General features: G+C 41.6%; 1 protein-coding gene across 2 annotated transcripts; it reads right to left on the bottom strand.

Annotated features, from left to right (window-relative positions):
* On the bottom strand, positions 1–21,651 carry LOC118369533 (opsin-3-like). Of its 2 annotated transcripts, none has more exons than XM_035753980.2 (4): positions 20,905–21,651; positions 15,685–16,004; positions 7,393–7,644; positions 1–1,372 (listed from the first exon to the last, which is right to left on the bottom strand). In XM_035753980.2, exons 1-4 carry the CDS (start codon positions 21,221–21,223, stop codon positions 1,103–1,105), a joined length of 1,161 nt encoding a protein of 386 aa, XP_035609873.1. In that variant the 5' UTR covers positions 21,224–21,651; the 3' UTR covers positions 1–1,102. The 2 variants fall into 2 exon arrangements, with proteins under 2 accessions (XP_035609873.1, XP_052354342.1); XM_052498382.1 differs by lacking the exon at positions 20,905–21,651 and adding an exon at positions 19,192–19,518.
* Between the last annotated feature and the right edge of the window lie 5,951 nt (positions 21,652–27,602).

Raw genomic sequence — 27,602 nt, 5'->3', positions numbered from 1 at the left:
TCGGTTTATGACATTATTCTGGTGAGCAAGGCTTTATTTAGTATTCTAGATGAGCGTCAAGTAATGACAGAAGACCACCCTACATGTATCTAATTACAGACAAATAGCCTAACAAATGTCGGAAGTTATAAACAATTTTTTTACCGCAGGTCAAAAAAAAGAGTTCTGCCGTCCCTGGGTAACATGCACAGGTAGCCTACATTAACCTTATGAAGGAATTGTTTGACAATAAGATGAAAACATAATGACTGGTTGTGTTTATGCCACATTAAAAAGGTAGGCTAATACATTTGAAAAGTTAAACAAAATCGGGACTATTAGGCCCATAGAGATCCTATTAAATGAATAGGGATTATATATGCAATTCTATGATTAGGCCCATAGAGATCCTATTAAATGAATAGGGATTATATATGCAATTCTATGAATAGGCCCATAGAGATCCTATTAAATTAATAGGGATTATATGTGCAGTTCTATGAATAGGCCCATAAAAAAAAGAATGAAGTGCGTGCACACACACAGGAGGTCCTCGCACCGGGAAGAAATTAAATCCACTTTCACCCCAGAATATAGGATATATTTCATGTATCTGGACGTGACAAAGGTAGAGAGAGTGTTGTGCAGAATATGCTGCTGCAATATTGTAAGGCTTTTCCCTGTAAGTTCATTAAGCACAATAGTGCTGCCAACCAGGGAAATAGTAATAATCAACATCACTTTCTCCATTAACACTGCTGGCCTCCGTTATGACACAGGAGGCACTGTTTAAAAACACTATGTCAAAGGCTGTTGAAGACAAGAGAAATAGGTCACAAACTCACAGCTACATCATTCAGTTACAGGGAAGGGATGGTTCCTTCTGATGCACAGTGAAAGAGGGTTTTAAATAAGTCTCTACAGTTTATAGTGATGGATCTTGAAAAGGCTAAAAAGAAAAACAATAGTCTTGTGTCAGAAGGGTGATTTGGAACTTCTGGGTTCTGTGTTTCATGAGAGGAAGTTCTGAGGTTTACAGAGGAACATGTGATATGAAGTGATTAGTCGGTTCCCATGGTGACATGGGTGTAGCATGATGTACTACAGTACCCATAATGCTCTGTCACAGCGGCCGCACCTGGATGCCCTCTGACGACGTACCGCCGCTCTTGGACATGTTGTCCAGGTGGTTCACGTCATTGCTGGCAATGATGAAGACAATGGAGGAGGAGCTGAAGGTCACCCTCTTCTTTGGTCGTTCCCCGCCTCTTCGGTGGGACATGACGATTGGGCGAATAGGCCGCTCGATGCTCCGGGCCAGGGGACGGTCCTTGATGCTGCTCTGAATCCACGAGAGCTGGGAGCACAGCAGCTGCAGCAAGCAGCGCCGGAACTGCCAGAGGGACAGGAGGAGGAGAAGAGAGAGAGAGAGAGAGAGGAACTCAGTCAGGGTCTCAATTTAATGTTGAGACTTAGAGAAAAGTAGAATATACAAGGTGTCATTTCGAAATGTGGTTGTGCACTAGCAGTTTTCCTCGTTACGTCAGTCACTGACAGTCACTCAATTAGCCTATGTTAGCTAAACATTTTTAGATTGCTAGGTACGTTAGTCTTGCGGCTGTACTTATCTGCTCATAATTCCATGGCATTATTTGATATTATTTTATAGTATGAAGAATACAATTGAATAAAGCTGAATAAAATAGTCTAAACGATTTGAGGGAGTGCGCACATGCAGCTATTCTGTGCTGAGCTGTTAACAAAGAAATAGGTACACCTATGTGCTTAATTTAGAGTTATTAATGTAACTTTAGTTGCTCTACAAATGTTGGGCTCTATGTTTTAGATTTGTAATACATTGTAAGGCTGCATGATGAGATTCTAATGATGATTTGAAAAACATTACTTGAATTGCATGAGCTCTGCCTTGTTTTTTGAGCAGGCTGTACACACTCCAATAGTCTCTCATTCACAATTTGACAAGCACTTGATAATGCCTCGAATTTCACGGCAGCATCCCTTTGTGGCCGTAATGCACCCTTAAAAAATCAATGCCTTTTGCATCCCGGAGTGCTGCGTTGTGCCCTTCACCCTGAGTGTTCTGTGCAATCAGAAGCCCTCTCACTCACATGGCTCTCGGTCACGTGATCGGATCTCTCTCACAGGCTACAAATGAAGACCGACACATCGGAGACACAACTGCGAGCGTCCTTCTTCATAAGGTTAGGCCCATTTTTTCTCCACTTCCTGTCTGAATAACGTAACCAAGGTAAACTGCCTGTTACTCAGGATATGCATATAATTGGTACCATTGGAAAGAAAACACTTTGAAGTTTCTAGAAATGTTAATATAATGTAGGAGAGTATAACACAATAGATATAGTAGGAGAAAATCCAACCGGATTTGGTTTTTTGAGAGCCTATGCCCTGACATTGGAAAGCACAGGGAAATAATTACATCCAGCTCCCAGTATGCAATTTCTATGGCTTCCACTGAGTGTCAGCACTCAATGTTCAAGATTTCAGGCTTGTTTCTTCAAAACGAGTAAGAATAATGAGTTCTACTACCTGGAAATGTGTGTATGCGCACACGATGAAGAGGACATGCACCAGCTAATATCGTTTTCCTATTGAACATACTTCTTTCCGTATGAAATATTATACACTGCTCAAAAAAATAAAGGGAACACTAAAATAACACATCCTAGATCTGAATGAAATATTCTTAATAAATACTTTTTTTCTTTACATAGTTGAATGTGCTGACAACAAAATCATGTGGAAATGGAAATCAAATTTATCAACCCATGGAGGTCTGGATTTGGAGTCACACTCAAAATGAAAGTGCAAAACCACACTACAGGCTGATCCAACTTTGATGTAAAACAAGTCAAAATGAGGCTCAGTAGTGTGTGTGGCCTCCACGTGCCTGTATGACCTCCCTACAACCTGGGCATGCTCCTGATGAGGTAGCGGATGGTCTCCTGAGGGATCTCCTCCCAGACCTGGACTAAAGCATCCGCCAACTCCTGGACAGTCTATGGTGCAACGTGGCGTTGGTGGATGGAGCAAGACATGATGTCCCAGATGTGCTCAATTGGATTCAGGTCCGGGGAACAGGCGGGCCAGTCCATAGCATCAATGCCTTCCTCTTGCAGGAACTGCTGACACACTCCAGCCACATGAGGTCTAGCATTAGGAGGAACCCAGGGCCAACCGCACCAGCATATGGTCTCACAAGGGGTCTGAGGATCTCAACTCGGTACCTAACGGCAGTCAGGCTACCTCTGGCGAGCACATGGAGGGCTGTGCGGGCCCCCAAAGAAATGCCACCCCACACCATGACTGACCCACCGCCAAACCGGTCATGCTGGAGGATGTTGCAGGCAGCAGAACGTTCTGTCACATGTGCTCAGTGTGAACCTGATTTCATCTGTGAAGAGCACAGGGCGCCAGTGGCGAATTTGCCAATCTTGGTGTTCACTGGCAAATGAAAAACATCCTGCATGGTGTTGGGCTGTAAGCACAACCCCCACCTGTGGACGTCAGGCCCTCATACCACCCTCATGGAGTGGTTTGAGCAGACACATGCACATTTGTGGCCTGCTGGAGGTCATTTTGCAGGGCTCTGGCAGTCCTCCTCCTGCTCCTCCTTGCACAAAGGCAGAGGTAGCGGTCCTGCTGCTGGGTTGTTGCCCTCCTACGGCCTCCTCCACGTCTCCTGATGTACTGGCCTGTCTCCTGGTAGCTCCTCCATGCTCTGGACACTACGCTGACAGACACAGCAAACCTTCTTGCCACAGCTCGCATTGATGTGCCATCCTGGACTGCACTTCCTGAGCCACTTGTGTGGGTTGTAGACTCCGTCTCATGCTACCACTAGAGTGAAAGCACCGCCAGCATTCAAAAGTGACCAAAACATCAGCCAGGAAGCATAGGAACTGAGATGTGGTCTGTGGTCACCACCTGCAGAACCACTGCTTTATTGGGGGTGTCTTGCTAATTGCCTATAATTTCCACCTGTTGTCTATTCCATTTGCACAACAGCATGTGAAATTTGTCAGTGTTGCTTCCTAAGTGGACAGTTTGATTTCAGAGAAGTATGATTGACTTGGAGTTACATTGTGTTGTTTAAGTGGTCCCTTTATTTTTTTGAGCAGTGTAGTCTAATTACATATTAGGGTATCTGAGGATTCAATAGAAATGTATTTCGTCTTGTTGAAATGAAGTTCAGGGGTAGGTTTTTGGATTCCTATCTTGGCATGTTGAATGAGTGGATTACTCAAATCGATGGCGCCAACTAAACAGACTTTTTGGGATATAAAGAAGGATTTTATCTAACAAAACAACACTACGTGTTATAGCTGGGACCCTTTGAATGACAAATCAGAGGAAGATTTTCCAAAAGTGAATATTTAATCGCTATTTGTGAAGTTATGAAATCTGTGCCGGTGGGAATTTTTTTTGGTGTGTGGCGCTGTCCTCAAACTTCCGCAGGGCATGCTGACGCTGTAAACGCCTACTGTAAATCGGACAGTAGAGTTAGATTAACAAGAATGTAAGCATTCCACCGATATAAGACACTTGTATGTACATAAAAGTTTAATATCCATAATTTTGCTGATTATTTATTTGAATTGCGCACCGTCCAGTTTCACCGGAAGTTTCCCACTAGCGGGACGCCTAGCCAAAAGAGGATTTATCCAATTTCAAGGTGCATATTGGAAGAACTGTCCACATTTACTTTTTGGTCAGCCAACAGGATGAGTAGGCCTAACAAACAGCAAAAGCACTAGCCTATGTCAATCTACAATACCCCTTAGAGCAAAAGTCGACCTATTCCATGATCTCGCCATCACGGTTGACAACTCCATTGTGTCCTCCTCCCAGAGCGCTAAGAACCTTGGCGTGATCCTGGACAACACCCTGTCGTTCTCAACTAACATCAAGGCGGTGGCCCGTTCCTGTAGGTTCATGCTCTACAACATCCGCAGAGTACGACCCTGCCTCACACAGGAAGCGGCGCAGGTCCTAATCCAGGCACTTGTCATCTCCCGTCTGGATTACTGCAACTCGCTGTTGGCTGGGCTCCCTGCCTGTGCCATTAAACCCCTACAACTCATCCAGAACGCCGCAGCCCGTCTGGTGTTCAACCTTCCCAAGTTCTCTCACGTCACCACGCTCCTCCGCTCTCTCCACTGGCTTCCAGTTGAAGCTCGCATCCGCTACAAGACCATGGTGCTTGCCTACGGAGCTGTGAGGGGAACGGCACCTCAGTACCTCCAGGCTCTGATCAGGCCCTACACCCAAACAAGGGCACTGCGTTCATCCACCTCTGGCCTGCTCGCCTCCCTACCACTGAGGAAGTACAGTTCCCGCTCAGCCCAGTCAAAACTGTTCGCTGCTCTGGCCCCCCAATGGTGGAACAAACTCCCTCACGACGCCAGGACAGCGGAGTTAATCACCACCTTCCGGAGACACCTGAAACCCCACCTCTTTAAGGAATACCTAGGATAGGATGAGTAATCCTTCTCACCCCCCCCCCCTAAAAGATTTAGATGTACTATTGTAAAGTGGCTGTTCCATTGGATGTCATAAGGTGAATGCACCAATTTGTAAGTCGCTCTGGATAAGAGCGTCTGCTAAATGACTTAAATGTAAATGTAAATGTGATACTATTTCTTCACATTATAAGTGCAGCAATGCGGTCATGGTAGTAGGCTATTAGCGGAAAACACCATGATCAAAAGTGACCACAAATGCAATTATGCATGTAATGCTTTAATTATAAAGCTCAAATTTTTATGGTGAAAATTATCTTCCAAAGTTGAAACTCACGCACGTTAGACTCTACACCCTTAGTAAAGCAGATTAATGTTCTTAATTTTAAGAAGTTATTTGGCCACTTCCGTTGTGATAAACATTATTAAAACATATAGGCCTATAGGCTAGGTGTGCGACTATGATTCGAACAAGTCTCAAAGAAAAGGCATTGTTTCTTACGCTGGGCATCAATCACAAGTGATAATATACAGTGGGGCAAAAAAATATTTAGTCAGCCACCAATTGTGCAAGTTCTTCCACTTAAGAAGATGAGAGAGGTCTGTAATATTTTATCATAGATACACTTCAACTATGACAGACAAAAATAAAATAAAAAACATCCAGAAAATCACATTGTAGGATTTTTTATGAATTTATTTGCAAATTATGGTGGAAAATAAGTATTTGGTCAATAACAAAAGTGGATTTTTTCTATTTTCCTGTCATAGTTGAAGTGTACCTATGATGAAAATTACAGGCCTCATCTTTTTAAGTGGGAGAACTTGCACAATTGCTGGCTGACTAAATAATTTATTGCCCCACTGTATAAGTCACCCATCAGACTATTCTTGATTTAATCTGGTCTTTACATATACTAAATAATATATGTATGACATTTGCTTTGATTTAGAATGGACCATTATCATGCACCTGTATCGAAAAAATACATGGAGGACGCTTATCCCCGTGGTTTATTTTCATGCCAGTCAGGTAGGCTATTCTCCTGTTGTAAATATAAACAATGTGCTTAATATTAGGAAAGTTGAGAAATAAATATAGTAGGCATAGCCTATAGAAAGCTAATAGAATCCTCCTCTTTTTATTAGCGGCCATCACTCTTTTTATTAACGGCCATCATGAGAGCTCATGGGCTCTCATGAAGTATTTGATTAGATTTTCAAATACATTTGCATTGATGTCAGAGTGATTAGATGGACAATAAAGTGCTGAGTACCAGGCAGTTAACAGGTTTGGTAGGCTACTAATGTCCAACAGCATCATCAGAGCTTGGAGAAGCCTAATTACCCTGACTAAACAGTCATGTGGAATTTGACTGCCTTCATGACTCGTGACCGCCGGTGTGGTGGTAATATGGTCACAGCAACAGCCTTAGTCTAGCCAACTATCTAAACCTTGAATGCCGAATTACTGACTGGGACGCAGGGTTGATTTTGTTAGTCACTCTCACCCAGATATCATATGAACATAGCATAAATCATGGCATGATTTATTAAAACTGCAAAGTTCTCTCTGACCCATGTCAAAATGAGTAGAATTGCATGAAATGTGTTTTAAAACTGCAATGTCTCTCCACCCCATGGCATAATGTGTTTTATTTGTTTTAATTGGCTTTATAACTGAAACAATTTCTGTGCGTCTCATGGCAAAATATGTAGAATTGCAGGAAAATTACTTTAAAACTGTAATATATCTCTACTGTCAAGAGGGTGGCAGCTTAAATGTTTTTCCCACTAGGTGGGGGCGCGCCTAACCAAATCAATGAGGTCTGTGATTTTCCTTTAAATTTGGAAAAGGGCTCGTTTCAAAGCATTTCCTCTATCAGCATCGGTGTGTCAGGGGTCCCCTCACCTTTCTGCTCATGAACATGTAGATGAGAGGGTTATAGGCCGTGCTGGACTTGGCGAAGAAGGAGGGGATGATAGCGATGGCGGGGGTGACCATGCTCTTCCTGCCAAAGGCCTCCATCATGGACACCACGGCGTAGGGTGTCCAGCACACCAGGAAACAGGAGATCATCAGCAAGAACATGACAGCCACCTTCTTCTCATAGCGCAGGATCTTAATGATCTGCACTGTCTGAAGGTCCTGGATGGAGCGGAGCTGTTAGGGAATGACAATAGGAAAGAATATCATCACTTACCAACATGGTCTCTTTAGAATGTCAACAAATTGGGACAGCCTGTATAACCATTGCAGTTATATGTCCCTTCCACTGACCTATTAGTTATAAACGGAGTATACAAAACATTAAGAACACGTGCTCTTTCCATGACATAGACCAGTGATCAACAACCAGTGGTTAAGATCACTTTCACAGTCAAAAAGCAAGCCGAGATCTACCGCTCAGATTTTATTATGTAGGCCAGTTGAGAACAAGTTCTCATTTACAACTGCTGTCACGGTCGTGATAATGGATGGACCAAGCCGCAGCGTGTGTTGAGTTCCACATCTTTATTTGCAGTGTCGCTTTAAATTTTTAAAAATAAATAAACCAACAACAAAACGTGACAACAGTGGTGCACATACACAAAACAATATCCCACAATGCAGGTGGGAACAGGGACACCTTAAGTATGATCCCCAATTAGAGACAACGATAATCAGCTGCCTCTAATTGGGAACCACACCAAAACACCCACATAGAAATAAAACGACTAGAACACCCCCGAGTCACGCCCTGACCTAAAATCCCATAGAAAACCCCTCGGGCTCTCTATGGTCAGGGCGTGACAAATGCGACCTGGCCAAGATAAAGCAAAGCAGTGAGAGACAAACAACAACACAGAGTTACACATGGAATAAACAAACGTACAGTCAATAACACATTAGGAAAAAATCTATATTATAGTGTGCAAATGAGGTAAGATTAGGGGTATGACTTAAAACATGACTTAAACATTGTAACATGAACCTAATAAAAACAGTTCTGTGGGAATGATGTACCACCCTGTATCCCACTGCTGACTTGCCTCTGAAGCTAAGCAGGGTTGGTCCTGGATTGGAGACCAGATGCTGCTGGAAGTGGTGTTGGAGGGCCAGTATGAGGCACTCTATCATCAGGTCTAAAAATATATATCCCAATCCCTCAAGGCAGAGATTGGGGACATTGCCCTGTGTAGGTTGCTGTCTTTTGGATTGGATGTTAAATGGGTGACCAGGCTCTCTGTGGTCACTAAAGATCCCACGGCACTTATTGTAAGAGTAGGGGTGTAAACTCCGGTGTCCTGGTTAAATTCCCAATCTGGCCCTCATACCATCATGGCCACCTAATCATACCCAGGTTCCAATTGGCTCATTCATCCCCCTTCCTCTCCCCTGTAACTATTCCCCAGGTTGTTGCTGAGAATGTGTTCTCAGTCAACTTACCAGGTAAAATAAGGGTGAAAAGGTGTTTGGGTAGTAGGCCATTATCACAGCATATTGGCTATATCCCTCTCCTGCCAATATTGTTATTCTCAGACCATACTATATTTAAAAACTTGAGCTTTGATAACAAAATAAATCCATTGGTGTAGCAATTGCGAGGCACTGCGGACCATAAATTGAAATAATATTTTTTTTAATTTTTACTGGACTGATGGTATCTGCATCTGATGGTCATGGTGCTTTCAAGACAACTAGGAAATCAGAAAAGAACCAAAGTTAAATCATGACGTCAGTGATCTTGAGGTCGGAAAGTCTAGAAAGATGCTCGAGTTTCCAACTTGGAATTCTGAGTTGGATAAACATTCAAAACAACAACAAAAAAAGTACAAGTTCCCAGTTGTCCTGAAAGCACTTAAGTCGGAAGCTGGAGATTTTCGAGTTCCCAGTTATTTTGAAAAGGCATTAGTCTCAGCGGAGGGAGAGAGCAACAGAGGGTCCGCCTCTCACGGTCCCTGCTCTCCCCTTCCTTTCTACCAGTGAGACTGACCAGAGAGAGGGGACACCGTCTTCCACCTGATGGTGAAACTCGAGTCGCACCATATCTGCCTCAGTCTTGCACAAATTCATGTTGTTCCTATGACCAGAGAATGTGCAATATTCCTTGATATTAAAGTAGACAAGACGAGCTGCTAATAATAATAAGAACGCAGGCCTATCGATACACCTGGCTCCTCATTCATTGCAGCTGCAGCACATGTGGAAGTAAGAAAAAGCATGTTTTATGTTATGTAATAGTGTTGAATAAGAACAGTGTTGACAGTGCTGAATAAAAACTTAAACATGAACTCACACATAAAAACAGCAGCTCTTTGCTGTAATTCTTTGACAGTCTCTCTGTGGTCATGGTTTTAAAAGTTATTGAATCTTATGTAGCATTGTGTCAAACGGTGCTGTGGCAGGGGTCGTGGAAGCTCTGTACTAATGGTGATTTGACAGAGCAGAGCAGACAGGGAGAGCAGAGATTACTGAGTCACCATTAACTGACTTGCCTAGTTAAATAAAGGTTTTTAAAAAAATGTCTAAGAATGTCTATAGAATGTTGTAATATACTATAGAACACTAAAGTAAATACACCAAGTATTAGCCGCAGAAAAAGCACTGTAGTAAATATTACAGGTATGTCTGCAAAAACACTAGTCTGCAAAAACACTACACTTATTTAACTACAGTATTTCATTTGCATATACCCTGCCCATTCCCCTCCCCCATGTCGCAATTCGTGCCACCAATAAGACCATATATTGTGCTCCCTACAGAGACCTGTGCGTAATCCTTTCTGCCCGCTCCTGTCGGCAATGGAAACACAAACACAAACAACATCTTCAACCACCTACCCGCAATCACAAGGCACCGTGCCCTCCCAGTATCCCGAAGAGCAAGTTTCCATCCCCTATTTTGTTTTATTTCTAATTAAATCCATAAGATTTCATGTGGAGGCTACTTCCTCATTTTGACATTGTTTGGTCGAGTTTGCTTTGTTTGTCACGCGTCCTTGTTGATTGTAAAGAATCAACCGACCTTTAATCTATGCCTTTTATTTAAATGAATCATGCAGATGTATCTGTTGATTTAGGCTGTCATTGTTTATATTTTCCGGTCAGCTTTTTTAGTTTGCCAATTGCTTTGAATTTGATGTAGGTATTGGAAGTCAGCCTTGTTGTTACTTGATAGCTTTTATTTTTGTCTTTGTTGTGTATACTGTATTGTCTTACCTGTATGTAGGCCGGGGCACACACAAACACGTTTAATCTGAACTGAATATCTGAGTCTCAGGTGGGCATAACAGAACATTGACCTTTGGTTATGCATCAGACCAGACAGGGAGAGCAGAGTCACCGCTAATGGTATGAATGGCAATGGTCAGAAAATGTCTAAACGGATTGAAACTGCTCTATCGAAAAAAGTATTTGGTCTTGGTAGACCAATTAAATGAGTCAGTCAGTCAGTCCTTACTACCCAATATAATTGTTAATCAATTATGGACCACGAACTGACTTGGCCCCACTTCCTGACATTGATAGTCGTGGAAACTTTGATTGGGGCATAATTTATGAAGAGTTCTCGCATAACAGTCTTTTAAAGCTCGCCAAAGTTTTTCTCTTGAGAAGGATACAATACTCCAGAGAGTGCAAATTTAGAAACCTCTCTTTGATGGTCTTACGAAGCCCAGTAGTAATCAGCCTTCTCTAAGACTGCAGTTCACTGAGGTTTCCCTATAATGTTGAGTCAGAGGTTCATGCCGAGTTTCTCAAGGGTTCTCAGAGCACCCTCAACAAACATGGGCAGGGGAAGGGCAGATCTTCAGTGGTTGAGGGAAGCTTTGATGTCTTGGAGACCTGGGGCTGTTTATTTGTTTTATTTCACCTTTATTTAACCAGGTAGGCTAGTTGAGAACAAGTTCTCATTTACAACTGCGACCTGGGCCAAGATAAAGCAAAGCAGTGCAACACAAACATGGAATAAACAAGCGTACATTCAATAACGCAATAGAAAAAAAGAACGTCTAGATACAGTGTGCAAATGGCATGGGGAGGGAGGTAAAGGCAATAAATAGCCCATAGTAGCGAAGAAAATACAATTTATCAAATTAACACTGGAGTGATAAATGAGCAGATGATGATGTGCAAGTAGAGATACTGGTGTGCAAAAGAGCAGAAATGTAAATGAAAACAATATGGGGATGAGGTAGGTAGATTGGGTGGGCTATTTACAGATGGACTACGTACAGCTGCAGCGATCGGTGCTGTGCAGAAAGTAATGGCTTACTTCCTTAAATGTTGTAAATACTTAAAGAAGCAAAGAGAGGCACAGTGGAGGCAGCGGTGCCAAGCCGTTACACAGATACCGCTAAACATCCGGGTGAATTGACTACACCCACATTCATTTATTTGACTTTAGAGTAAACTATAGAATACTATACTCCACACTGTAATATCCTTCTATCATGTCTAGTACTAACTATAGAATGTTGTAATATACTGTAGAATACTGTTCTATATTAAATACCAGAGTATTATCTGCAAAAAAAGCACTGTAGTAAATACTACAGTAATGTCCACAAAAACACTACAGTCTGCAAAACACTACACTTAAGTACAGTATTTAATTTGCATATACCCTGCCCATTCCTCTCCCCCGTGTGGCATTTTGTGCCACCCATGAGTGAGAAATATGCATTCCAAGTACAGACCATATATTGTATTCCCTACAGGGTTGAGAACTGTGTGTAATCCTCTCTGCCTACTCCTGTTGGAAGATGGAAACACGATCAACATCCTCAACCAACTACCCACAATCACAAAGCACCACACTCTCCAAGTGACCTGAAGAGCAAGTTTCCATCCCCTATTTTTTTTCTTTTTTTCTAAAAAAGATATTAAATCCCACTCCCAACTCAAACCCTTATCCTAAACCGGGTCCGTATCTGATTCCCAACCCTACCCCCTAAACCTTACCCTATACCGGGTTCTTATCCCCTACCCACCATCCCCCCTCCTCTTTATATTTGTCTTCTTTATTTTTCTTCTTTACATTTCATTATCCAAGGAAGCTTGTTTTCATTAAAATCAAGTAGCAGAAGACAAAAACACAACTCCAACATCCCTCCCCCTTACCAAACATCGACTGGATAGACACACTGAGAAGAGCAGTAGAAAAGGGCAGGAAGCCCTGAGGTCTCCCTACAAGTCTACAAGTCTCTTTACTTACTTTACTACAGGTTATAGAAAAGAGCAGAAGCCCCAAGCTCTCCCTACAAGCCTACAAGTCTCTTTACTTACTTTACTACAGGTTATAGAAAAGAGCAGAAGCCCTGAGCTCTCCCTACAAGCCTACAAGTCTCTTTACTTACTTTACTACAGGTTATAGAAAAGAGCAGAAGCCCTGAGGTCTCCCTACAAGCCTACAAGTCTCTTTACTTACTTTACTACAGGTTATAGAAAAGAGCAGAAGCCCTGAGCTCTCCCTACAAGCCTACAAGTCTCTTTACTTACTTTACTACAGGTTATAGAAAAGAGCAGAAGCCCTGAGCTCTCCCTACAAGCCTACAAGTCTCTTTACTTACTTTACTACAGGTTATAGAAAAGAGCAGAAGCTCTGAGCTCTCCCTACAAGCCTACAAGTCTCTTTACTTACTTTACTACAGGTTATAGAAAAGAGCAGAAGCTCTGAGCTCTCCTTTCAGACCTCAGTCTTAACTACAGGTTATAGAAAAGAGCAGAAGCCCTGAGCTCTCCCTACAAGCCTACAAGTCTCTTTACTTACTTTACTACAGGTTATAGAAAAGAGCAGAAGCTCTGAGCTCTCCCTACAAGCCTACAAGTCTCTTTACTTACTTTACTACAGGTTATAGAAAAGAGCAGAAGCTCTGAGCTCTCCCTACAAGCCTACAAGTCTCTTTACTTACTTTACTACAGGTTATAGAAAAGAGCAGAAGCTCTGAGCTCTCCGTTCAGACCTCAGTCTTAACTACAGGTTATAGAAAAGAGCAGAAGCTCTGAGCTCTCCGTTCAGACCTCAGTCTTACCTACAGGTTATAGAAAAGAGCAGAAGCTCTGAGCTCTCCTTCAGACCTCAGTCTCAACTACAGGTTATGGAAAAATGTGCTCTTTTAGTATTTCTCCAGTAGCCTCCAGTTCTATCTCAAAGATAATAAAACAAAAACAATTGAATAAACACTACAGTAATGTCACAAAAACAATACAAAAATACTACATTATACTACAGTCCACAAAAAAACGACAGAAAATACTACAGTATACGACAATCTGCAAAAACACTACATGAATTACTATAGTATATACTATAGTTATGTTACTACAGTATTTATACTACAGTTAACTGTAAATACTACAGTATACTACAGTAACTACTACAGTATACTAGAGTAAATACTATAGTAAGTACTAGTGTTTTTGCTGACTTTAGTCCGCAAAAACACTACAGGGAATAGTACAGTAAAGTCTGTAAAAACACAACAGTGTATACTATAGTATTTTATCAGATTAGTTTATGCACACACAAGCAGGCACGCACGCAAACGCATGCACGCACGCACACACACACACACACACACACACACACACACACACACACACACACACACACACACACACACACACACACACACACACACACACACACACACACACACACACACACACACACACACACAAGCATGTGCGCAAAAACGCACACAGCCCCCCACACCATACTGTACTCTCCATAGTAACCGTGCGGTCCACTGCTGAGTGAACCCACTTCAACCCCTATAATCCTCATAGGTAACCCTCTATGCAGGGTGGTAAAGTGGTACATCAGGATGATTTGAAGCACTTAAGAGTGAGGAAGGAGGAAGGAAGAATGGAGGAAATTTAGATACATTTAGAAAGGTAAGTGAAAGATAAAAGGAAAAAGATCAAGTGGTGGTCATTCCATGTGATAATGGAACAAAAATGTCCATGAAAGTTTGTACTTCGCAGAGAAAATGCAGATGGGCATTTATTGTCATGAATCTTGCCCTGGAGGCAGCACTGCCACAAAGTAATAGCTGGCACTGCCACAAAGTAATAACATCTGATTTTAAACCTAACTCTAACCTTAACCTTAACCTTAACCACACTGCTATCTCTACTGCCTAAATCTAAACTTATATTAAGACCAAAAATGTCATTTTTGTTTTCATGATTTTTTTTACGATATAGCAAATTTTGACTTTGCAGCTGGCCCATCTAGCGGAAATCACTAAGTTCTGCCTCCAGGGAAAGAGCCATGACAATAATTATCAACCTGCATAGAAAATGTCCTTAGGAGGAAAGGTTTTTCTTTATCCTGTATTAGGCATTCGCGTCTATGATTAGTTTGGTTCAGTTCAGTTCACTTTATCAGCTTTACACTGGACTTGGTCTGATTTTTTCAATTTTATTTATTTATTTACTCTTGAACTCTTTAAAGGCCCTGTGCAGTCAAAAACGTGATTTCCTGTGTTTTATATATATTTCCACACTATGAGGTTAATAATACTGTGAAATTGTGGAAATGATGATAATGCCCTTTTAGCGTAAGCGCTGTTTGAAAATACTTTTGGCCTGCGTGTTGACATCACCAGCTGGTAAATTAGTTAAAGGTCCATTGCAGCCATTTTGATCTCCTTATCAAATCATTTCTGGGTACCAATTAAGTACTTTACTGTGATTGTTTTCAATTAAAGTGGTCAAAAAATAACAAAAAAAACTTCTTAGCAAATACCAATTTCTCAAGCAAAAATGTTGCTAAGACTGTCTGGGAGTGGTCTGAGGGGAGGGGAAAACTGAAAACTGGCTGTTATTGGCAGAGGTTTGGAACTCTTTTTCAGTCAAAAACAAGTGTTCACTTATTATATCTATATGTATTTCCACACTATGAGGTAGTAATAATACTGTGAAATTGTGGAAATGATGATAATGCCCTTTTAGCATAAGTTTGAAAAGACCGCCTATAATTTCAGCCTGTTTTAGTGGGATGGAGTTTTGGCCTGCCTTGTGACATCACCGACAAAACGATCACAAGGTACATAATTGTTACCCAGAAATTATTTTTTGATATTGAGATAAAAATGGCTGCATTGGACCTTTACGTTAAAAGACGCTCGACATAAAACCACACTGACGTAAACATGAAGCAACAGAAGAAAATGGGAGGGAGAGACGAGCGAGACTGTCTCACCCTTCTTCTTACCATTCGCACCGTGTAGAGAATGTTCATATAGCAGTAAATCATAATGCCCACAGGGACAAAGAAGCAGGCCAGGAGAAAGAGGAGAATGAAGGAGGCATCGATAGGGTCCTTGGATGTCCAGTCCAGGGAGCAGCCTAACTGGTGGATTTCCAGGGTGTAACGATTCCAACCCAGGAGAGGGGCCCCTGTCCAGGCCAGGGAGTAGAGCCAGATGTGGGTGATGCACCTCCAGGCCCAGGGGAAGTCCACCACCTGAGCATAGACCACCCGGATGTAGCGCTCGTAGGCCAGAGCTGAGAGACTCATGATGGACACGATGCCTGGAAGGGAGGGAGATGATGCTGAGTAATGACTACCGAATCTGGGTTATGCAATATCTATATGTAGGCCCTGATTAGTACAGCAATTGGTTATTACACTGTTATTACAGTTATTACTCAGTCCTCATCAATATCTTCCCAACATATAATAGATCATCTTAAATATCCTCTTAGCAATCAATCATGATAATAGAGAGGTGTCCTGTGGTTTGTGCATTTGATTCTGTCAACACACACGACCACATCATTTTGGATCAAATCACACATTCTACCTTCAACAATTTCCATAAAACACATTTGGTCACATTCAATTTCTCCATTGCACAGCAATGACTTTTGCCAGACATTTGGCCCAATCAACACCAAGTGTTGCGGCACAGACGTGTTGCAATATAAAGGGGAGCTGTTCAAGCACAGAGTGTCACCGCACACTATAACACAACCAATACATAACATGTCTGTACAGATCGAACTGACAGGACCACACTGCACGAGTACAGTGGGTGTAACAGGTGCCGGATGTCCTGAGCTCGTCATCCAAATTTAGACTGTTGAAGAATGTGAGAGTTGTTTCACATGCTGTAAGTAGATTAACGTGGTGTCAATACTCTGTGCCATTCATCTCTTTCTGAGGGGCTTTTTGTAGTGTGTCTGTGTGCTAATCATCATTCATTGTTCTATTTAACCAGCATCTTCTTCAGTGTCTCTTCAAACTTGTACTATAGTGAGCTGCAATGCGGCCATCGAAGTCAAATTACCACCCCCATCCATCCTACGATAGTGACCCGTTTATTTTTGGAGGCAACAAATAACACGATAAACATTTATTTTTATTTTTAAATAGTTGACAATTTATGAAGACATTGGACAGCTGAGAAAAGTCCCCCATATAATTATATTGGACAATATTGCACTTAGCCTACAGTAGGTTACATGTGCCTAAGAGAGAGATACTGGGAAAGAGAGAGGGAGAGAGCGCAGAGGCCGTGAAGGTTGCACTAACCACCTCGTTAGCAGACCTCTTCATTAATAAGTGATGATTCCTATAATAAATAGGGAAGAGACAGTTATGTGATTGCACAATTATTTATCTCGCTCGCCCTAAGCCCTCGACGACGATAATTATACAGCTGAAATGGGTCAGAAAAAAAAGAACCTGAACTGTATGGGTCGCCATTTAAACATCTATTTATTGCATTTTCGATATCAAAAATAAAAATATATTTTTTTATATCAACCTGTTTATTATCGATATCAATAATCCTCCATAGGATAGAACGGAGAAACAACTCAAAAGTAGGAAAGCGTTCTTAATGTTTCGTACACTCAGCGTAATAAGATCAGTAATGTGGTGGCAACATCATGTTATGGGTGTGCTTGTTACCACCAGGTCGTAAAGGATCAAAAGAAATATGAAAGGAGCCAATGACAGGCAAAAAGCCATAGTCTTCTGAAAACTTAACCCTGCGATAGCTTTTTATTCTGCAGAACAATTACACACCAGAGTGGCTTTCCAAGAGGTGTTGAGCATTCTAATTGACTAAGCTTGAATCATTTTGACAAAACACATGGATATGTTGCCGCCAAACCCAAATTGGTCCATCGGACTGCCAGATGGTGAGGCGTGATTTATCAGTCCAGAAAACATTTCATGAAGCACCCGACTAACAGTTATTCTGCTGATGTTGCTTTCAGAGGCAGTTTAGAACTCGGTAGTGAGTGTTACAACTGAAGACAGACCATTTTTATGTGCAGCACCCGGCGGTCCGGTTCGGTGAGCTTGTGTGGCCTACCACTGTGCGGGTGAACCGTTGTTGCTCCTAGACATTTCCACTTCACAATAACAGCAGTTACAGTTACTGCCAATTTTGTCTATGTGGATTACATGGCTGTGCGCTCGATTTTATACACCTATCAGCAACGGGTGTGGCTGAAATTGCAGAATCTACTAATTTCAACGGGTGTCCACATACTTTTGTATATATAGTGTATTTAACATGCACTAAAGGCGCAATCAGCAATTTAAATCAACTCCTGGAATTGATACAAACATTCTTGAACCTACTGTACTTCTGTCATAGTCTACCCATGAAACAGATATACAGTTGAAGTCAGAAGTTTACATACAGTTAGGTTGGAGTCATTAAGAACCTTGGCGTTTTTCAACACCCTGTCGTTCTCAACTAACATCAAATGGCCCGTTCCTGTAGGTTCATGCTCTACAACATCCGCAGAGTACACCCTGCCTCACACAGGATAGTTAATCCAGGCACTTGTCATCTCCCGTCTGGATTACTGCATTGTTGGCTGGGCTCCCTGCCTGTGCCATTAAACCCCTACAACTCATCCAGAACGCCGCAGCCCGTTGGTTTCAACCTTCCCAAGTTCTCTCACGTCACCCCGCTCCTCCACTCTCTCCACTGGCTTCCAGTTGAAGCTCGCATCCGCTAGACCATGGTGCTTGCCTAGGAGTGTGAGGGGAACGGCACCTCAGTACCTCCAGGCTCTGATCAGGCCCTACACCCAAACAAGGGCACTGCGTTCATCCACCTCTGGCCTGCTCGCCTCCCTACCACTGAGGAAGTACAGTTCCCGCTCAGCCCAGTCAAAACTGTTCGTCTCTGGCTCCCCGATGGTGGAACAAACTCCCTCACGACGCCAGGACAGCGGAGTCAATCACCACCTTCCGGAGACACCTAAAACCCCACCTCTTTAAGGAATACCTAGGATAGGATAAAGTAATCCTTCTCACCCCCCCCTTAAAAGATTTAGATGCACTATTGTAAAGTGGCTGTTCCACTGGATGTCATAAGGTGAATGCACCAATTTGTAAGTCGCTCTGGATAAGAGCGTCTGCTAAATGACTTAAATGTAAATGTAATTAAAACTTGTTTTTCAACTATTCAACAAATGTCTTGTTAACAAACTATAGTTTTGGCAAGTCGGTTAGGACATCTATTTTGTGCATGACACAAGTCATTTTTCCAACAATTGTTAACAGACAGATTATTTCACTGTATCACAATTCCAGTGGGTCAGAAGTGGGTCAGAATTTTACCTACACTAAGTTGACTGTGCTTTAAACAGCTTGGACAATTACAGAAAATGATGTCATTGCTTCTGACAGGCTATTTGGCATCATTTGAGTCAATTGGAGGTGTACCTATGGATGTATTTCAAGGCCTACCTTCAAACTCTGTGGCTCTTTGCTTGACATCATGGGAAAATCAAAAGAAATCAACCAAGACCTCAGAAAATAAATTGTAGACCTCCACAAGTCTGGTTCATCTTTGGGAGCAATTTCCAAATGCCTGAAGGTACCACGTTCGTCTGTACAAACAATAGTATGCAAGTATAAACACCATGGGACCACTCAGCCGTCATACCGCTCAGGAAGGAGACGAGTTCGGTCTCCTAGAGATGAATGTACTTTGGTGCGAAAAGTGCGAATCAAACACAGAACAACAGCAAAGGACCTTGTGAAGATGCTGGAGGAAACAGTTACAAAAGTATCTATATCCACAGTAAAACGAGTCCTATAGCATCATAAAAAAGCCAGACTAAAGTTTGCAACAGCGCATGGGGACAAAGATTGTACTTTTTGGAGAAATGTCCTCTGGTCTGATGAAACAAAACAGAACTGTTTGGCCATAAGGACCATCGTTATGTTTGGAGGAAAAAGGGGGAGGCTTGCAAGCCGAAAAACATCATCCCATCCGTGACGCACGGGGGTGGCAGCATCATGTTACCGGAGCGCTTTGCTGCAGGACGAACTAGTACACTTCACAAAATAGATGGCATCATGAGGCAGGAAAATTACGTGGATATAATGAAGCAACATCTCAAGACATCTGTCAGGAAGTTAAAGCTTGGTTGCAAATAGGTCTTTCAAATGGACAATGACCCCAAGAATACTTCCAAAGTTGTGGCAAAATGGCTTAAGGACAACAAAGGCAAGGTATTGGAGTGGCCATCACAAAGCCCTAACCTCAATCCTATAGAAAATTTGTGGGCAGAACTGAAAAAGTGTGTATGAGCAAGGAGGCCTACAAACCTGACTCAGTTACACCAGCTCTGTCAGGAGGAATGGGTCAAAATTCACCCAATTTATTATGGGAAGCTTGTGGAACGCTACCCAAAACGTTTGACCCAAGTAAAAAAATGTAAAGGCAATGCTACCAAATACTAATTGAGTGTATGTAAACTTCTGACCCACTGGGAATGCACTGAAATAAATACAAACTGAAATAAATCATTCTCTATTATTATTCTGACATTTCACATTCTTAAAATAAAGTGGTGATCCTAACTGACCTAAAACAGTGAATTTGTACTCGGATTAAATGTCAGGAATTGTGAGTTTAAATGTATTTGGCTAAGGTGGATGTAAACTTCCGACTTCAACTGTATGTACAATGATTACAGTGTAGAAAACTGCCCACTTGTCAAAATCATCCATATTTTCAAGTGTGTAAAAGGGGAGGCAGACACAGATCGGGATAGAATTACACGGGTATTTCCCGAGGTGTGCTGACACGAACCAGCTTGATCCCCAGAGCGGCAATGGCATTCATAAACATCCACAACCATAGAAATACTGGTTTCATAAATAGGGAGAGTGGGCTAAACAGTTCTTCCTCATAATAAGAAGGGTAGTAAATGTCCCGTGCAACATACGAAATAGACTATACAAGGATCACAGAGTTCTGAAAATGTAATACACCAAAAGACTAATCTGAAATACACAAACATGGAAACACAAATTAAATGAAAAGGTTGCCACAAAAAAAAACATATTGGATTCGGCCTATTTAAATAAGTTAAAATCTTTAAAATTGTATTTTATATTAATATGTGAATCTAGGTGAGACAACCAAAGCACAGACGCTCAGATACTGACCAAATAAGCTGTTGCTGAATCCGTCCCAGACGCATGTTGCCGAGTTCCAGTCCCATCCGCCTTTGATGCACGAAACAAACGTAAAGTTAATTCCAAGGACAGACACCAACAAGTCACTTATACTTATGTTTACTATTAACAAATTTGTGGGCGTCCGGAGTCTCTTGAATCTGTAGTACAGCATGATGACAATAATATTGTTGCAAAATCCGAAGACTCCAATTGTTCCGATAGCAAAGGCAAGGAGTTTGTAAGTACCAAACGCAAATATATATTCTTCTGTATTCTTTCCAGTTCTAGTGAAATTCGCAGGATTCATTGCTTGAATAACATTGTGCTGCGCTCGTTCACCTGTCTAGTGTGGCGAGGAGGGAAGATCTGCGCCGCAGTTAGATTACTGACGCGGATCTAAACGAGTTAAACCTGCGACATCTCTTTGGAGAAATTAGGGCTATTCTCCTGAGGATGGTCTCAAATGTATTTCTCGCGCAGTTAGATCTCCCGCAGTCGTCATCCATCACGTTAATTAGTTGACAGCCACTGTAGACCTACTGTACTCCCTGACTGGTAAAGTTGGCTTACCCGTAATGACGCACACCGTACACACAGTGCATGCGACTACTGTGTGTCGCCACATTGTTTCATAAAACTTTGCCTTTTCCTTTCACAAACATGTTGATAAGTGCATGAGGTTTGCTTGAATAGTCTAGAGCTCCCTGATGGGAATTTCAGAAATGAAATTGAGCTTCATCATAACAGCAAACCACAAGATGCACATTCATTCTCTTCAGTCAAGGGAAATGGAAGGGCTGTAGAAATGCCACGGCCAGCGGATGTCCTACTGAATGCAAGTTCAGGAGGTTATCAATAATAATATTTTTTTTCAGATCTGTTGGATGGAAGCCAGTCCATTCATATTATTAGGCTAGACGCTTGAAGGTGGCTTGCTTTTAAGTCTTGCTGTGCTTTCAGACACGTCGAAGAATTTCCTCTCACCCTTGGCGACCTGGCCAAGATAAAGCAAAGCAGTTCGACAAAGACACAGCTTCTTCTTTTAAAAAAAACTAGGCGTTCTAAAGATTGTTATGGTACCTGCTTTTAGGTACAGGTTTAATTGGCCAGTTGAGAACAAGTTCTCATTTACAACTGCTATCTGGCCAAGATAAAGCAAAGCAGTTCGACAAAAACAACCACACAGTTACACATAAACAAACGTACAGTCAACAACAGAACATAGAAGAGAAATCGAAAAATCTATGTACAGTGTGTGCAAATGTGAAGAGTAGGGAGGTAGGCAATAAAAAGGCCCTAGAGGCAAAAAAATAATTACAATTTAGCATTAATACTGGAGTGATAGATGTGCAGATGATGATGTGCAACTAGAGATACTGGGGTGCAAAATAGCAAGAGGGTAAGTAATAATATGGGGATGAGGTAGTTGGGTGTGATATTTACAGATTGCCTGTATACAGGTACAGTGATCAGTAAGCTGCTCAGACAGCTGATGCTTAAAGTTAGAGAGGGAGATTTAAGACTCCACTTGTCCATTTCCTCTCTTTTCGACCTTAATCCTTTGCCGAGTACAGTACTCTCTTTCCCACACGCGCTCCCCCTCGCTCTAAAATCATTGACATCACAGAGTTTCAGTGCTTTCCCAAAAGGCTTGACTCCACACAAACGTGTCTGTAGCCCCTCTTCCACACACAGCAGCAGGCTCCTCTTTTGTAATTTCTTTCCCAGCAGAAGCATTGCCTTGGTGGGGTTATATAATGAGGGGTTGGGTTAAATGCGGAAGGCACATTTCAGTTGAAGGCATGTTTCAGTTGAAGGGATACCTAGTCGTTTGTACAACTGACTAGGTATCCTCCTTTCCCTTTAATGCAGCATTCTCGCCTGTGGACATCATACTCAACCTCGACTGTCCACCTCAACTGTCCACTCAACTGTCACTAGCCATCACTAGTATGCCCTCATGTCCCCTCACATCACCTCCTGATGATGCAACACAGTGCTGGCTTGCTGTTGGCTAAAGTGCTGTCTGCTATCTCTGTGCCTTCTGCTGGGCAGGGATGTTGGTGATGTTGACCTTTGTGTCACTCAGTCAAACCCTCTCCACTTGAACCTTAATGTAACTATTGTCCGAACTGTGTCCGCTCACTTCTCTTCAGCGTTCACTGTCAGTTACTGAAGCATTTTACTCTTGTTACACGAGTACAAACAAACATTTAGGAAGGAGAAATGTGCATGTTATTGATATAAGCTCGGAGTCAATTAAGAGAGCTTGCTTCCTTATTCTCCTCTTCCTGCTCCTGGTCCGTGCAGTGACTTTGGCTGTGTGACAGACAGGATTAGCCTGTCCTCCTTAGACGATGTGACTGTTTATCTCCCACGACACAACATGCCATTTCACTCCAGGCTCCTCTGTCTTAAGGGGGGATCTTATTAAGACTCTTCCTTGCCTGACTGATGTTGCATGCATCTTCCACAATCCTAAAGCCTCTGTTACTTTACACCCATTCCAACTTCCTCAATAATCAAATGGCCTTTTACCGTTGCAGACAGTTCTTGCTCTTTTGTGTTTAACTGTAAAAGAGCAACACGTGATTGCATGCCTTAACCATCTCAAAATGAACTTTTGAATAAAATAAAGCAATATGGCCTCATGAATAGGTCTGACAATATCTGTGTTCCCAGTCTGGAATTCAATGAATACACATTTTCTTTCACAAATGTCATATATGGGGTAGGTCTACATAGGCTCCTGTGCACTCTTAGAAAAAAAGGTGCGAAGTAGAACCATATAGGTTTCTTTGGCTTGTCTCCATAGAGGAACCCTTTTTTGGTGCTAGGTAGAACCCTTTCCAAAGGGTTCTACCTAGAACCATCTAGGAATGGTTCTTCATAGAACCCTCTGTAAAGAGTTGATCCTAGAACCCTCTATAAATGGTTCTACCAATAACTATTTTATTATCTCAAGGTTCTTCCTAGAACTTTCTATGAAGGGTTCTATTGAGAACCTTTTTTTTTATCTTTGAAGTGTTCTTCCTAGAACCCTCTATGAGTGGTTATACCAGGCTTATTAACCTTTAAAAAAAACTCTTTATGACAATAGATTACATATATTATATACAGCTCTGGAAAAAAAATTAAGAGACCACTGCAAAATTATCAGTTTATCTGGTTTTACTATTTATAGGTATGTTTGGGTAAAAACATTTTTTTGGTTTTATTCTATAAACTGACAACATTTCTCCCAAATTGCAAAATAAATATTGTAATTTAGAGCATTTATTTGCAGAAAATGACAACTGGTCAGAATAACAAAAATATACAATGTTGTCAGACCTCGAATAATGCTAAGAAAATAAGTTCATATTCATTTTTAAACAACACAATACTAATGTTTTAACTTGGGAAGAGTTCAGAAATCAATATTTGGTGGAATAACCATGATTTTCAATCACAGCTTTCATGCTCTCCACCAGTCTTTCACATTGATGTTGTGTGACTTTATGCCACTCCTGATGCAACAATTCAAGCAGCTCGGCTTTGTTTGATGGCTTGTGACCATCCATCTTCCTCTTGATCACATTCCAGAGGTTTTCAATGGGATTCAAGGTCAGGAGATTGGGCTGGCCATGACAGGGTCTTGATCTGGCGTTCCTCCATTCATACCTTGATTGACCTGGCTGTGTGGCATGGAGCATTGTCCTGCTGGAAAAAACAATCTTTAGAGTTGGGGAACATTGTCAAAGCAGAAAGAAGCCAGTTTTCATCCAGGACAACCTTGTACGTGACTTGATTAATGAGTCCTTCACAAAGACAAATCTGCCCGATTCCAGCCTTGCTGAAGCACCTCCAGATCATCACGGATCCTCCACCAAGTTTCACAGTGGGTGCGAGACCTGGAGAGGCCTACAAGCCACAGTGTCTCGCACCCACTGTGAAATTTGGTGGAGGATCGGTGATGATCTGGGGGTGCTTCAGCAATGCTGGAATCGGGCAGATTTTAATCCCACGTTGTAACACAACAAAATGCAGAAACAAATCAAGGGGTGTGAATACTTACTGAAGGCACTTTTACATGCACACGTAGGTACAGTCTTTTTAAACTGATACAAATGGTCCGAATTCAATAAATATTTGTTGGGCTATAAAACAGATGGGTTTAATGAAGTTAGAACAGAGACCATGCTAAGAGTTTATTAAAACAATTTAAAAACATTCCTGCAGAGCACATAGCATGTCTATTCTACCTCTTCCAAACATTTCTTTCCCACTGTTCAAACAAACCACCTTTCAAAACACAAACAAATTAAGAGCAGGTGTGGCCAATTACTAGGCATGGTCAACACACCTGAAACACTCAAATTTCCAAGACAAACTACTGACTGTTGAGGATGAAGTTGATGGTAAATGTATACATATATGGAATGGTTTGAATAATGACGGTTCTGGGTCCAATTAACACACAAGTAACACAATTAGTCCTTTAAAATAGTTCTAAGTGAAGATGCATTGAATGCAATAAAATGCCGCCATCACAGGTTTTTAGGATTTAAAAAATGTTCTAGGTAGAACCCTATACCTCTGTAAAGAACTCTTTTGGAACCCTTTTTTTCTAATAGTGTATCTGCATGTACAGATCTTAATGTATTATCTTAATTTGATAACTATTCTGTTGCTGAGAATTGTCCTGCACAGTAGGAAATTCAACCTTTTTGTGTATTTTAGTTTTAAAAAGGCTTCTAAAGTTTGTAATTTCAACTTTGAAATTTGATTTGCCCTAACTAAAAATAGATAAAATGCCCATTTTTTATGATCCACATAATCATTTACATTTCCTATTTTCAAGCTGTAGCAAACTGGATCAAGTTAGAATCCTACATCTGTAGCATAGAGATTTGTATTCTGTAGTATGAAGCCAGATAATAACCCAAATTTCCCTACATTTGTTGCTTACACAACCAGGATGAATAATGCTTGATAAAAATGCTAAAAATCACATTTGGGCAACATGTTTTAGGCACGCTGTGGAAAACAGACTGTGTTTAATTACTAGGCAAACAGCCCGTGGACAAGGAAGGGGATGCTAGCTAAGGAATATTGATGTAAACAAGAAGAGAGAGTGTATTTGGGGTTTTTCTGCATCTGTCAGAAGACACGGGTACACCAAAGGAAAAGCTTTCGGGGCAGTACTGTAACATTATGTGACAGAACAGATAGGACTCCTGCTTTGGAGATGATAGGGAACCAGACAGTGTGTGGTTGGATCTGTCCCAGATATGAACTGGATATCCAGACTTTTTTATAACACTAGACCTTGACTGGCGCAGGTAGAAACCAGCCAGCATCTATCCACTCTCACTCTGCAATCTGATACTACACTACAACCTCCAGGCCTAGAGTGATGACAAGAGCTGATGAAATGTATCTAGGCATCTGTGCTGTATTCTCATCACCCAGACCCCCCAGCAGACAGTGGGGTGAAATAAGAGAGGATTTGCAGAAGAGCTTGGGCTGTTTAGAGGCTATTCTATCCTCTCAGATTCTCCTGATTCTATCTGATGGCCCAGCCTGGTCTCATAGACTAGACGTAACATAGTAAATGTAAACGTTGGGCACTAAAAGTAGTATGATATGTTACGTTTGGAATGATTCCATACTGTAAGAAAGATGGTTACTTAAAGCAAAAAACAAAGTAGGCTGGTTACTTGGGGTGGATAGCTGGGCGTGTAATGCGGTCGTCTCGCAATCCAAAAGTTCTCATCATGGACAACTTAAGCATTTTAGCTGCCGAGCAACTTTTCAACTACTTGCTACTTTTCAGCTACTTTGCAACTAATTAGAATGTTAGCCAACCCTTCCCCTAAACCTTTAAACTAACTCCTAAACTTAACCCTAACCCCTAACCTCTAGTCTAGCTAACGTTAACAAGCTAGCTAATGTCAGCCATCTTTTTTGAATTTGTAACGTATACTTTTTTCAAATTTGAAACATATTGTATGTTTTGTTCTAAGCTGGTATATGGAATTGTTTAAAGATGGTCATACCATGGATCATTTAGAACCCCCTAATATTGCATAGGCGTTTTACTACTATAGCCCCTAGAAATGCATTGAATAACACATTCAGAAATGGCAAAAAAGACAGTCAAAAATAAATCATAAAGAATAAGGTTTTGAAGTGTCTATCCTAGATCTAGGAGATACAGTGCATTTGGAAGGTATTTAGACACCTTGACTTTTTCCACATTTTGTTACGTTAGAGCCTTATTCTAAAATGTATATATTTTTTAAATCTACACACAATACTGAGCTAATGACAGAGCTAAAACAGGTTTTTAGAAATGTTTGCAAATGTATAAAAAATATAAGAAAAAAAATATTACATTTACATAACTATTCAGACCCTTCACTCAGTTTTGTTGAAGCACCTTTGGCAGTGATTACAGCCTTGAGTCTTCTTGGGTATGATGCTACAAGCTTGACACACCTGTATTTGGGGAGTTTCTCCCATTCCTCTCTGCAGATCCTCTCAAGTTCTGTCAAGTTGGATGGGGAGCGTCGCTGCACAGCTATTTTCAGTTCTCTCCAGAGATGTTTGATCGGGTTCAAGTCCGGGCTCTGGCTGGGCCACTCGAGGACATTGAGACTTGTCCCGAAGCCGGTCCTGCGTTATCTTGGCTGTGTGCTTAG

This window comes from Oncorhynchus keta, chromosome 36, assembly GCF_023373465.1.
Source record: "Oncorhynchus keta strain PuntledgeMale-10-30-2019 chromosome 36, Oket_V2, whole genome shotgun sequence".
In the NCBI taxonomy this organism is placed as follows: domain Eukaryota; kingdom Metazoa; phylum Chordata; class Actinopteri; order Salmoniformes; family Salmonidae; genus Oncorhynchus; species Oncorhynchus keta.
The sequence above is the reverse complement of the archived record's forward strand: the minus strand, read 5'-3'. Positions and strand labels throughout refer to the sequence as shown.

Bases quoted from the DNA above. Each gene is read 5' to 3' on its own strand.
- LOC118369533 (XM_035753980.2), bottom strand. From the start codon at position 21,223: ATGAATCCTGCGAATTTCACTAGAACTGGAAAGAATACAGAAGAATAT. The intron at 7,645-15,684 runs GTAAGAAGAAGG...ATTCCCTAACAG, and splicing joins TTCTCTACACGGTGCGAATG to CTCCGCTCCATCCAGGACCT. The intron at 1,373-7,392 runs GTGAGGGGACCC...TCCCTCTGGCAG, and splicing joins ACATGTTCATGAGCAGAAAG to TTCCGGCGCTGCTTGCTGCA.